The 12,326-nt window shown below is 35.6% G+C and overlaps 1 protein-coding gene across 1 annotated transcript in view; it reads left to right on the top strand.

Moving 5' to 3' along the window:
• The first annotated feature begins 517 nt into the window (after positions 1 to 517).
• The window catches only part of LOC134794272 (transcription factor collier), a 62,640-nt gene continuing 50,831 nt past the window's right edge, over positions 518 to 12,326 (top strand). The window contains exons 1-4 of the mRNA XM_063766030.1: positions 518 to 637; positions 2,770 to 2,905; positions 8,860 to 9,016; positions 10,710 to 10,773. Coding sequence (XP_063622100.1) covers positions 2,778 to 2,905; positions 8,860 to 9,016; positions 10,710 to 10,773 — 349 coding nt within the window. The 5' untranslated portion in view covers positions 518 to 637; positions 2,770 to 2,777. The remainder of the gene's footprint in view (positions 638 to 2,769; positions 2,906 to 8,859; positions 9,017 to 10,709; positions 10,774 to 12,326) is intronic.

Below are 12,326 nucleotides of genomic sequence, written 5' to 3'. Positions count from 1 at the left end.
TGGCGCCACCTAGGGCAGTCGCGCCGTCCCGCTCGTAAGGCGAGGGCGTGTCCCCTGGGCGCCTCCCTCAGGGGGACGGGGGCTCCGCGGCAGGCACTCGGCGCTCTCCCGCGACGCTTGTTAGTGTTCCGCAAATCCACAGCGGGATCGCCCGTACAACCGGGACTCGATCCCCTAACGCACATACGATAACGAATCCTGGCTGTCATTCGCAAACTTTACACTTGCTATTTTGGGCTCACGTGCAATATTCTCTATCTTTTCTAAGTGTTTTTGGATTAGAATTTAAGTAATATTTCGGGTTTTCTAAATTTTTATCGAAGTTTGAAGAATTATGCAACGGACATTATAAAAATTCCCAACTACTTAACAACATACCTCTCTTAATTTTAAAATTGTCTTGCAAATAATCCGTTCGCAAAATCAAAAAGATTCGATTCGCAATTCAAAAGCGGCGCGCTAACCGTTCGTGCGGGTCCGGGAGAGTTCGCGGGTGGTTCGGGCCGGTTCGCGATTCGGTCGGACGAGCTGAACGCGGCGGCGGGCGGGTACTCGGGCTCGCCGTGGCCGCCGCTCGAGCTCGACCCGGTGGGATGGGGACGGAAGCTGTACCCGCCGGCCGCGCCGAGGTCTTCAGGTATTTTTCTTACATTTTCACGTAATACTTGTTACGATACCTAGTTTTTGGTTTAGGAGTATTATTAAGACGAAGTTTTATACTTTTTATTCCTTATTATTGTCATGTAAAGTTTTATGTTCGGCTTCATTTTTATATTGATTTAATACAACTTTACGACCCGAAACATATTCACCACAGTATTCTTGATTTAATTTGTGACAACTCCTTATAAGAAACTCATACCTACTAATTTATTTGCTTATTTGTCGCATTATTTCGACATATGAAGGTATTTCTTGATGTTTAACTTAATTTGCTATTCAGTTTTAAGTCCAGTTCTTGATCTTATTTATTTTGCAATATGAAGAAGGTAGAAGTCGATTTCCAACACGCCAGACCCATAATTAAGTTAAGATTCTTACCTAAATATTTTTATTAAATGTTATAACATTTGTTTGGAAAATAATTTATGTAAGTATTTATTTACGTTTACTTACTTGAAAACAATATAGTCAACTCCTGTATGTACCTAATCTAGATTTTTAATTATAGATTATTTAACTGTTTAAAGTTTTATCAAACTGCAGTTTTAAATTTTAAAACTTAAATACGCGATTAAGTCCCGGGTGCAGTTTGATAATGTTTAATAATCGTGAAAGTTTAAATCAATGTGTTTAAAGTTTTGTTTTATTTTGGTCGAAGTCGCCTAATGTTTCTTTATTATTTGCTTAATCAGTTTTGATAAATTGACATTTTATTTTGCAATTTACATTGCGTCACATCATAGTAGAAGTATTAAGATAACGGTTTTATTACGGATAAATATTGTTAACTTCAATGAAATTGGGTTTGTAAAAATGTCTGGTAAGTATTTTAGCTTAATTACACAATGCCGGTTACCTGTATATTTATTTGAACAAAGTAGCGAGCTTTTAGGTATATTTTATCCTTACACAAAATATGTTTTTTTATTAGCATTTGAAATAATGTTTTCCTTATCAATTATAAAACGTTGGTTAGTTTTGCAAAATTAAGTTTATTTTCAAGTGCTTGTATTTTATGACATTTTTGTTTTGTTTGATTTTATTTCGTGTGTCACTTAAGTACTAAATTTAGACTAATAAATCCGCCATTTTGCCTATATCACAAAGATTTTAAATTTTATTTTATACCTAAACGCAAAAACTGGTTTTAAGTTAAATTTTCTGTGTATTTTTTTTATTTGTTATCACAATAATAAATTAATAGTTGATTGAAACGGATTATATCGCGTATATTTCCGTTTCAATAGTTTTATTTCATGAGTAGAGTAGAAGACAATATTAGGTAGTATAATCATTATTAATTGTTTATTTTTCATTTAAACAATATCACTCATGATTATAATTGTTATACCCCAGTTATTCGTACGTTGGCACTTTTCTTTTGTTCCGATGTAATCGACCGCGAACATTTTTAACCTTATTAATTTTGTGAGAAAAATAAATATAATAAGAATATAAATGTCTTTTTTTTAATGTGACTTAGAAAATTTATGAGTGCATGAATCAATAATATTTATTTCTAACTTACCTAAATAAAATCCATATTTTTATAAGTACCTACATGTTAAAAAATTGGTTAGTTTACTAAAATAAAATAAAATAAATCGTAAAACACCAAAATACTATAGAGGGCGCCAGATATTTTATACTTAACAATAAATTATTGGGGTGATGTAACTCGAAAATTTAAGTATTTTCACCCAGAAAAATAGAATTGATTTGTCCCATCTCCATTCACTAAGCTGGTGGTGCTGTTCCATACCCTGTGCATCAGGGAAGCGGCTAGTTTGCGGGTTATTGTGTAAAAAAACACCTATTTTAATTTATATAGAATCTATTACTTCATATCAGCCATAAATTTTGTGTCAAATGTTATCTAAATTGTTATAAAGGACTATGATACACTTGCTGAGCAGAAGGATCACACAATTGATAGTACCTAGCCGTAGTAAAAGTTGAAGTCAACATTTTTTTCTTTACCATGTATAAACTTAGGTACCGTTATGTCTATCGCCGCTTTCCTCGAATAGTTACTTACATGTTTATACGTAGTCGCTGCGAAGCCTGGTGAGTCTTTTACTAATTCAGTGTTGGTAACTTGTGCAGGAGGCCTCATGTTCGGCCTGCACCACCAGGACGCGGGCGGGCTGCACGCTCAGCCGCGCGGCCCCGTCACGTCGCTCAAAGAAGAGCCGCTCACTCGAGCCTGGATGACGCCCAGCTCACTAGTTGACAACACCAAGTAAGTCCTTAGGCTTTGTTCTTTGAGCTAAGAGCTGGGTGCGTACCAAAGGTGCCAACCTTTAACGCTCCGGAGCGAACGAAACGCAATGGCACTGTCGCACTAATATGGAAGAGGATAGAGAGAGATGACTACGCTACGCTACGGAGCGTTAACTATTGGCAGGTTGGCTAAGCCCTGGCCAGAAAAGGCTAAGATAAAGTTATTTGGCGAGTTTTTGACTTACTGAGCGCTGATTGCAGGAAAATCAAGGTTGGCTACTTGGCTCCAACCTGGTACCTATGTGACTTTAGATAGATAGATAAACAGATAGACAGATAAATCTACTTCTAGTAAAAGTCGTGTGTGATGTTAATTGAATACAATTTTTGTATTAAAGTTTCAAATTCAAGTTTCAAGTTCTTTATTTGGCCAAGTAAATAAAGAACGTTACATCTAGCAAGTCAAATACAGGTCATTGCTAAAATTAATCATGCAATGTCCTAATATTAATAAAATTATATAAATCAAAATTTATTATTAACATAGTAAATTATCAAAATAGTAGGTACCTATTTTCAATTTCATAGAGTGTAAATAAAAGTATTTTACATAAGAAAGTCATTATTAAAGCGAAAGTATATAAGAAATATAGCTTCAGTTTTTCCATAATACAATAAAGTTTCAATATCCCTTTATATTTACACTTTTCATAAACCTTTTAGCTCCCGAAAAGAGCATCACAATAATGTTGTTACGGCAAATCGTATTAGAGCCGCAAAGTGAGCAAACGGCACCAAATGTCCGTGTGACATTAAATAGCTGCATGGGATTAACAAGGGGACTCTATGGTTATTTAAGCCTATGTTTATAAATAAAGATGCTGTTCGGTAAGAATTTATATTTACTGGAATATAATTCCCATAAATAAATAAATGCTTGATATAGGTAGGTCGGCGGTATGAAAACTGTCAATTCCCTAGATAAACTTAAGAAATATGAATAATTGAGCTACAAATTATAACTTTTATAGAATTTATAGATGTATAGGTCCGTACCAAAAAAGCACTGTGAATTTTTTAACAAAAAAAGAAATCTCATTATTTCCAATAATGGAAGAGGAAATAGGTACTTACCTACAATAATTATATTAAGTTGGTAGGTAAGTACACTATAAAAAAAATCGATAAAGAATAAAATCTATATTACTATTAACGTATTAGAAGGTAACAACCGAATTAGTAGGTTACAATCGAAATACATACATATTATGTAAATCATTTGGCCATATTCCATTCTCTATTTTAAAGTAAGCATCTAGTTAGTGATGTAGGCAAAGTTAGTGGAAAGGTGACAGTCTAAAGGAGCCCACTGATTAACAGTCCGCCGGACGGTATCGGCCTGTCAATTGTTCGGAACTGTCAAAATTTTGTTCTAGCTGACAGGTCGATACCGTCCGGCGGACTGTTAATCAGTGGGCCCCTTAAACTGAACCACGAAACGGAGTCCCACTAGGGCCGCCTTACTATTTTTGCAAACTAAACAAATACTAACAAGAATCGCAAAAATCCATACACTTCGTAAAACCATTATTTCCCCGTCATTATTCAACCTGCTACCGACCTGCCGATGCAACAATGACTTCATTATCGACCAATCAGGGGCGAGCGTGCGATAATGAACAGTAACAAGTGCGTATTCATAGAGGGCGCCATTAATCATGCGAGGGGGGACACCGGTGTCCCGCTTTTTTGGGGACGGACTGTTATTGTATCAAAAGCTAAACGTGTTGGTTGTATTGTTCTGTACAGTTGACTTGATTTTTTAAGAAATGTATATAATAAGTAAGAAATGTTTAGAATATCGAAAATAAAGTGAATACAATCGTACCTGACAAACTGAATGATAATGTTTTGCCGAGACAAAAAAATATCATTACCGTAGGTATATAAATTTATATGAATGTACTGTACCTAATCGACACAATTTGAATACATGGTTGTTTTGTAAAGTTGCAGAAAAGAAGTACATAGAAAAAGGAATAGGTACATATCCCTTCTCTGCTTCTATGTTTGATTAAAAATGTAATTAAAGTATCTTTAATTGAGTAAAGTATTATATTCTACTTATATAAAAAAAACAATATATTTACAGTACTGTACAAGTAAGTATCAGCAATTAGAAATGGGGTATGCCGCAACAATATTTAATTTTCCATCGCGCCCATAACTAAGAACACATTTGTTTTCCCAACAACCCCCAAAAATAACGTATTTGTGCAACAAGAGTGAGCATTTGGTACAGTTAGCGTATAATATGACGTATCTATTGATGCTGGAATTAGCGCGCATTGTGTGCACAGAGCAACCGCCCCATCTGTCGCACGCTTCATGTTCAAGTGTTTGTTATTCTATCTGTACTTATTTAAATATTTTATTACTTAATTTGAATCAATGGTGGTTTCTGATCGATTTATTTAATTAAACCCGAATACATATGTTTTGTGGTACAATCTAACTAGCAATATGGGATAATTGTAAGAGTAAAATATAATTATTAATAGTGTTGGTAGGGACTCGAGTCTTTTGAGTCTAAGTTTGAAGAACACGTTTTACGAGACTCGGCGCTTAATACTTCAGAGTGTATTAAGTCTCTAGTCGAGTCCATTATTGAGTCTCTTTGAAGCGCAACCCAAAAGGACTTAACTCAAGCCTCCGAATAAAGACTCCGACAACGTGAAGAAAATAGGCGTTATTGTATATTTGTGTACCTACATAACCCGTCAATTTTACATGAAGAAAATGCATTTTGATTTTTTTTTGTAAATAATGAGAGTTCTCTGAAAATAACTCAAGTACCTATCTACAAAAGACTCGTGTGTTTATCAAGTTGAAAAGAACTCGAGTTTCAACTGAATCATAAGAGTCTTAAAAACTGATTCGAGTGCAGGACTTAAATGTTGTCAAGTCTTAACCTAATTAATAAAATTATTAAGTATGTTTAAAACTATGTTTCTTATTTCACCATCATTACCAATGAGAGCAATGAGGTCGTCATAAGTAATCAATTTAACTTATGTTTCAATAAAACGCCACATGGCACTCAATATTTTTAATAAGTTGAACAATCAAAGTGATTATCCGGTACCATCAGTGATCACGCAGGGCGCGATGACAGCGTCATTTGTAACCAGCTCGGATCATTAACCTCGCTATTAGAAGCTTTTATTAAATTGCATTGGTCTACTTGAACGCCGGTTTAAAAAAACAACTGGCGTCGATTAGTTGGAGTAGGAGTGGAGAATCGGTATTGTTGATTAATTAAAACATAGGCTACTCGAGTAAAATAAGCTCAAATTTAAAATAATGACAATCGCTGTTATATGAAATGGTCGCCAAAAATATCCTCAAAAATGTATCAATTACATTTAAACAATTCGTAAAATTTACTAACTTTTCAATCAAATCAATCAAAAAGAATATTATTCATATAAAGGTAGTGAAATATACTCAAGCATGCACTTAAGCATGCGTATCCATCTGGAGTTATTGGTAGGTACTATTAGATTGATTGCATTATACTAGTAGGCCGATTACTTCAATTTATATCAATATTTATAACTCTTTGGGTAAACCAAGATAGATGATATGTATTTCACTGTATAGTTCATTAAATACCTTTACTAATCTCAAATTCGTTACGCTTGTACAAACTTACATTAACAGTTTACTTGGTAGCTTGGTACACCGTTTACAAAAACAGCTCACTACCGCAGCTGAGAGGCAAAAAATACCGCCTCACGTTTTCGGTCGAAAATATTATGGTCATAAATTCTACATTCCTTCAACAGTGAACGTTCTATTTGTCAATAGACACCCGTATTCATGGACCGCGGGGCTGTGAAACGCTAAGAAAGACAATGGAATAGATTATAATCCTTTTAAAAATGATTTATTGAGTTACCGTTACTGTGCAGATTTTGGGGACTCACTTTGTTTGCGTTGTATTATAATTTTACCGAGCTATTGGCAATGATTAGGTAAAAAACTAAGAAATGATCTATAGAAATATTACCTTATACAAAAAGTCTAGTTGTCAATGATACTGAGTTGACTAGGTACACAATACTATACTTATACGTTATAGTTTAATATTTTATTTTGCGAATCAATTCACATTTAGATATTGTTTATTTTTTAAATAAAACAAACTACCTACGTAACTACCTATATACAATTCGTTTGTAAGATTTATGTGCAATTCAACTAAAATATCGATAACACAAAATAGAGTGATGACACACAGAATAGCGCCACACACCTCGATATCGACACGTGGTCTCGGTCTTAATAGAGGGACCAATGTTTTAACTGAGACCTTATTGGAAGTAGGCAAGGGATATTTTAGCGTATTCCTGAACTCCACAAATGTATGTGTTCAATAAATAATACACCACATCATTAGTCTTATATATCATTGAGGTCATTTACCTACAGGGACTGACAGAAATAGTACGAGTAAGATGCAATGTTATAAATAGTACCTATAAAATAGGATTAAAAATGGCGAAATACTTCCTATGACGAAATTTGTAGAACAAACTCTCTATTTTGTAGGTAAGTTCTAATTTTATCTTGTTTGAAGTGAGGTATAAAATCCCTCAAATGTCTGACTTCTCGACACAGGCCTCCTCTCAAAAACGACACACACACACGACTCAAAATTCCCTGGACCTCAATTTAAATGGATATATGAGTATTGATTCTGTTCCTTCTAAACACAAAACTTCCACAAGACTCTTAAAATTAATTTTAAATACTTACGTATTACGTAATTTACGTATCTCATCGATGTTAGGTAACGTTTCCGCACTATCGGAGCATTACCGTACCGTATTACGCTATGGTCGCCCATTCATCTCTCCCCGCTGCAGAATTTGCGTAAACAAATTGGTTTCGCGATTGCCATTTTATACTCTCGCACGCGACACTCCATTGTTTTATTTATCGCAACCAGTTTCGGCACGATGTTACGCGATTAGGTACCATCGGGCTTTTTTGTTCACGGGCGCGAGTCTTTTGTCAATCTTTGTTGAGATTCACCTTTGTTTTTTGTTTGAATTATTTATGAATTACAAGAGTATAAAGTATCTACACTAGGTCAACATGAAGTAGGTGGACGAACTCAAGTCTCAGCATGTACTAGGTAACTGTCAGATTAAAATAATATTTGTTTTTTTTACGGGTAAAAGCTCGCGTTTGTCGTGTAAGATTAAAAAGAGGTTTTAAAAACTTTAGTGTGTCATACATTTAATCATGTTAAATTATATCAAAAGCAAATTAATGAGACGAGCTGCCGTATTCGAACTTCAAGATATTCACAAAAGACGACACGTACTAGATCCATTCTAGATACGTTATAGTTTAGATATCAACTAGTTCTCTTTTGCAGCGCAATTCGGGCAACCAATGTCACTATTACGTCAGAGTAAGATATCTATTCGATGTGAATTGGATCTCTAAGTCATATCCTGTGGAAATCGTTCAACAGTATTTCCAGAATCGCGCATATGTCAAATTTGACAGGTTAGATCTTAAACATATCGTTATCATATCTTGGTGATGTCTAAAAGATGTCTAATAGATGTCATTTCAAAATCCGTATCGGGCCCGAGGAAAGTTCCTACATACTAATACAGTTACAGATTTAATCGCTTACCACCGAGGATCAGGTAGTGGTCCTGGTCATATTCTAGGAGTATTAGGTTACATTATATTCTAAATGCAAAAGTGGCGTATGTGTTCCTTAAAGCAATAAAAAGAAACGCTTTAGTTGCTACACTAAACTGGCGAACTGGTAATCTGTGGGCCCCTTAATAGGCCACCTGCAAATCTGGGAAAGCAACGACTTCCAGGGTTGCTTAGTTTTTGAATTGATCCCTGTTAATGTTCTGAAAAAATGTTCTTTTTGCACAGTACCGTGGGCGTCGGACGCGCGCACTTCGAGAAGCAGCCGCCGAGCAACCTGCGCAAGAGCAACTTCTTCCACTTCGTGGTGGCGCTGTACGACCGCTCCGGCCAGCCTGTTGAAATCGAGCGCACCGCCTTCATCGGCTTCATTGAAAAGGACCAGGTACCTACCTACATATAATCACATAACAAAACATATAGTTATATCCAGGGTGTTTTTATCACCGTTATTTAGTATCAGCCATATACGAACTTTAAGATACGTCAAATAATAGATATGGCAACGATATGGATTTCTTTGAAGTGAAAGTGACGTTTTGGTTTGGAGGTTTCTACAAACCAAAACGTCACTTTTGACACTTGTTTGAGACTGACATATCCAATTTATATCGTTTCCATATCTAATATTTGACGTATCTTAAAGTTCGAATATGGCTGTACCTACGTCACATACTAAACGAGATTCAAAAACTGGGTGCGTATTAGCCAAGATGACAATCGTTCGCTGCGTGGTGAATAATACGGTAGTCTGTCTCTATCACTCTTCCATATTAGTGCCACAGTAACAATTTCGTTTCGTTCGCTACAGAGCGTAATCGATGGCATATTTGCTACGCACCCGCGTTCGAGAAAAAAATGGCTGTTAGAATGGCTGTGTGTTTTGGCATTTTGTTTTGGCCTCTAAGTTTAGAATTCAAATGCTCTTAGAAATGCTCGTAGATCTTGTTCTGTTTGTGCCAATTTCATTTATAAACTTAACATTTACGCGAATGCGAGAAAAACACCTAATGTAGGCACATATAATGAAAAGCTTAAGGTACTTACACGTGGAAAAAAAAACGGAGGAAAGTTAAGTGGGCATGTTTATTGTTCGTTATGGTTTACGTGTTAATGGTTGCTTCTCTACTGTGGTATTTCATCAGATTTATGGATAAATATTTGATCCCTATGATACAGCATTTAATAAAATCTCGATCCTATACAGTCCATGCCGTAATTACGTATTAAAATCACGCGCACAATGGTCGGCTGTCATGCGCAGCCTGATTGATACTCCATTGATTTCTGATATCATCTGTCTGTCCAACTACGAAAATATGCTGCTCGAAGACATTAAGCGAGGAATATGCAGACTAGAGTTATGATCGGAAATCAACTTTTCCAGCAATATTATTGATCGTATTTCAATTCATATTTTATGAACTTTATTTCGACAAAAAATCCCGGATATATTTTTTATGGATTTTCAGTCCCATCCTAAGCTAGGATTTCTAGTCTTACGGAACCGTTGCTTTCAAAAGCATTAGTTACTTTGTGTGCATAGTTTTCTTTAAATAGAAAATAAATGCCTTTGTTTATATTTAGGTGTATACACGCCATATATTTACGGACATTCACACGTGGCATTTAATTATTCAGATGGCAAACGCGCACATTTTGACACGCCATTATGGCGATACTCGTAATAAAATGCAAGTCTTTCTTGTATTACTAGTAGATCCACTTGTACATATAATTTTGTTCGTTTAAGAAATATTAAGACTGCTCTTTTATTAATTCAAACTTTATTGCATAAAAAACTGAACTGTATACATATCTGGTTTAATGTCTTTTACAAAAAGAAAAGTAAGAAAATGTTCATGTACCATGTCGAAGAACGCTGAAACGGACAATCAATAAAATGATATGGTGTTGACCATTATTTTTCTTTCTAGAGGAGGTTCTTAACTAGACTGTTTTATTTTTTATGTTTTTGCAATGTTACAATATTTTTATATCGACGTAAAATGAGACTTTTACCTATATCGTTTAGTAGTTATTTTGTATACATTACTAAATAACGATTATGTTTCTAGGAAGCCGAAGGCCAGAAGACAAACAACGGCATTCAATATAGGCTACAATTACTTTACGCTAATGGTGAGTACCACAAAGTTCTACACGATCTCTCATAAGCATTGAACCTATTGATCTTAGAACCATTGACAAATAAACACACACAAGATTCAGTTTCTCAAATCCAGTGAGACAACTTACACGTCACTTATTCATAATGTCATAGTCCGGCTGCACACAAACCAGCCAAATCTCGAATGACCGCCTTCAACCTAATTTTAACTCTATACCATTGATATACGGAAGTTGAGACCTGCATGGGATATTGTGGTATTAGATGTTCTGCCAAATCTTAAGCGACCTCCAGCAACCCAATTTGAACTTTACATTTATTGTCATAAGGTTGTAGGTAGCTGCATGGGATAGCTTGGTGTTTGATAGATGTCGAAGACAATACAGACGTCGGTCGCATTGTAAATATTTGCCGTCTTGCCGTTAGAGCGGGATAATGGAAAATTGGCACTGAACAGACTGTCTCTTGGCCTATGAATGATGATTGCGTCTTAGCCTCTTAGACTATGTTTGCTGCCAAGAATAGAGTATCGGAAGATAATGTGATCTAGTTTAGTTTGTATTGCATGTTCTCGGTAGTTCAGTAAAGATTGGAACATGGAAAATAAAATCGTCCCATCCAAAACTAGTTCGCAACATGTTCAGTCAGCAGCAGAAGTTGCTAAGCGGGCGAGGTGTTCAAAACTACCTTGACACGCTCTTATTCTCTTAACAATAAAGTCTCGTCAAGATCATTTTAAACACCTGGTCCGCTTAGCAACTTCTGTTGTTGACTGTTAATTTTTTTTTATATTATGAGATATATTTATGACATTATCACGAAATTGATTAACAGGCCAATTCAAAAGTTCACTGACATCAGAATTGATATCTGACTGAATGATGTCATTTAGTTATCGCGTATTTCGCTTGCACTTGTCCGTACATGTATTGGCGAGAGCGAAATGCGCGATAATTGAACGACATCATTCAAATATCAGTGTACGTTCGAATTGGCCTGTAAGACGTAGTAAGGAATCGGTGTATTGGATTAGATTGCATTTGAATATTTAGTTAATTGTTAGTATTTAGTTAATTATTGTTTTTCATTTTCACTATTTTTCACATATTTGCGTAGCAATGTACAAATTGCAGAACATTCCCAAAAAGCGGAAACGTTCTCGAGAATGTTCTCAGAACATTCCTGCAACATGGAAATTATTGTTCCGCCATCTTGGATTTTTTCAAAAAAAAATTTTTTGTCATAGGAATCTAGAGGCCTCTATCTCCCGCCATGCCAAATCTCAGCGCGCTCGGACCAAATTGAAAAAATTAAAAAAAAAGGCCATAATGATTTTTTTAAATGCAGTTTGTTTTGTCTCGGGGCCATCTATGACATTTGGTCGAGCACCCCCTACCTATCACGCACCGTTTAAAAGTTGCCATACAAAATAAAAGTGGCCAGTTTTCCCGCAATTGCAGCATTTTTCCAAAACAACATTTTTCATAGGTATCTAGGGGACCCCGAGATTCCGTGAGCAAAATTTCAGCGAGCTAGGACAAACTTGAAAAAATAAAAAAAAAAG

The sequence above is a fragment of the Cydia splendana genome, chromosome 10 (genome assembly GCF_910591565.1).
Source record: "Cydia splendana chromosome 10, ilCydSple1.2, whole genome shotgun sequence".
NCBI classification, from domain to species: Eukaryota; Metazoa; Arthropoda; class Insecta; order Lepidoptera; family Tortricidae; genus Cydia; species Cydia splendana.
This window is presented reverse-complemented; position numbering and strand designations above follow the sequence as displayed.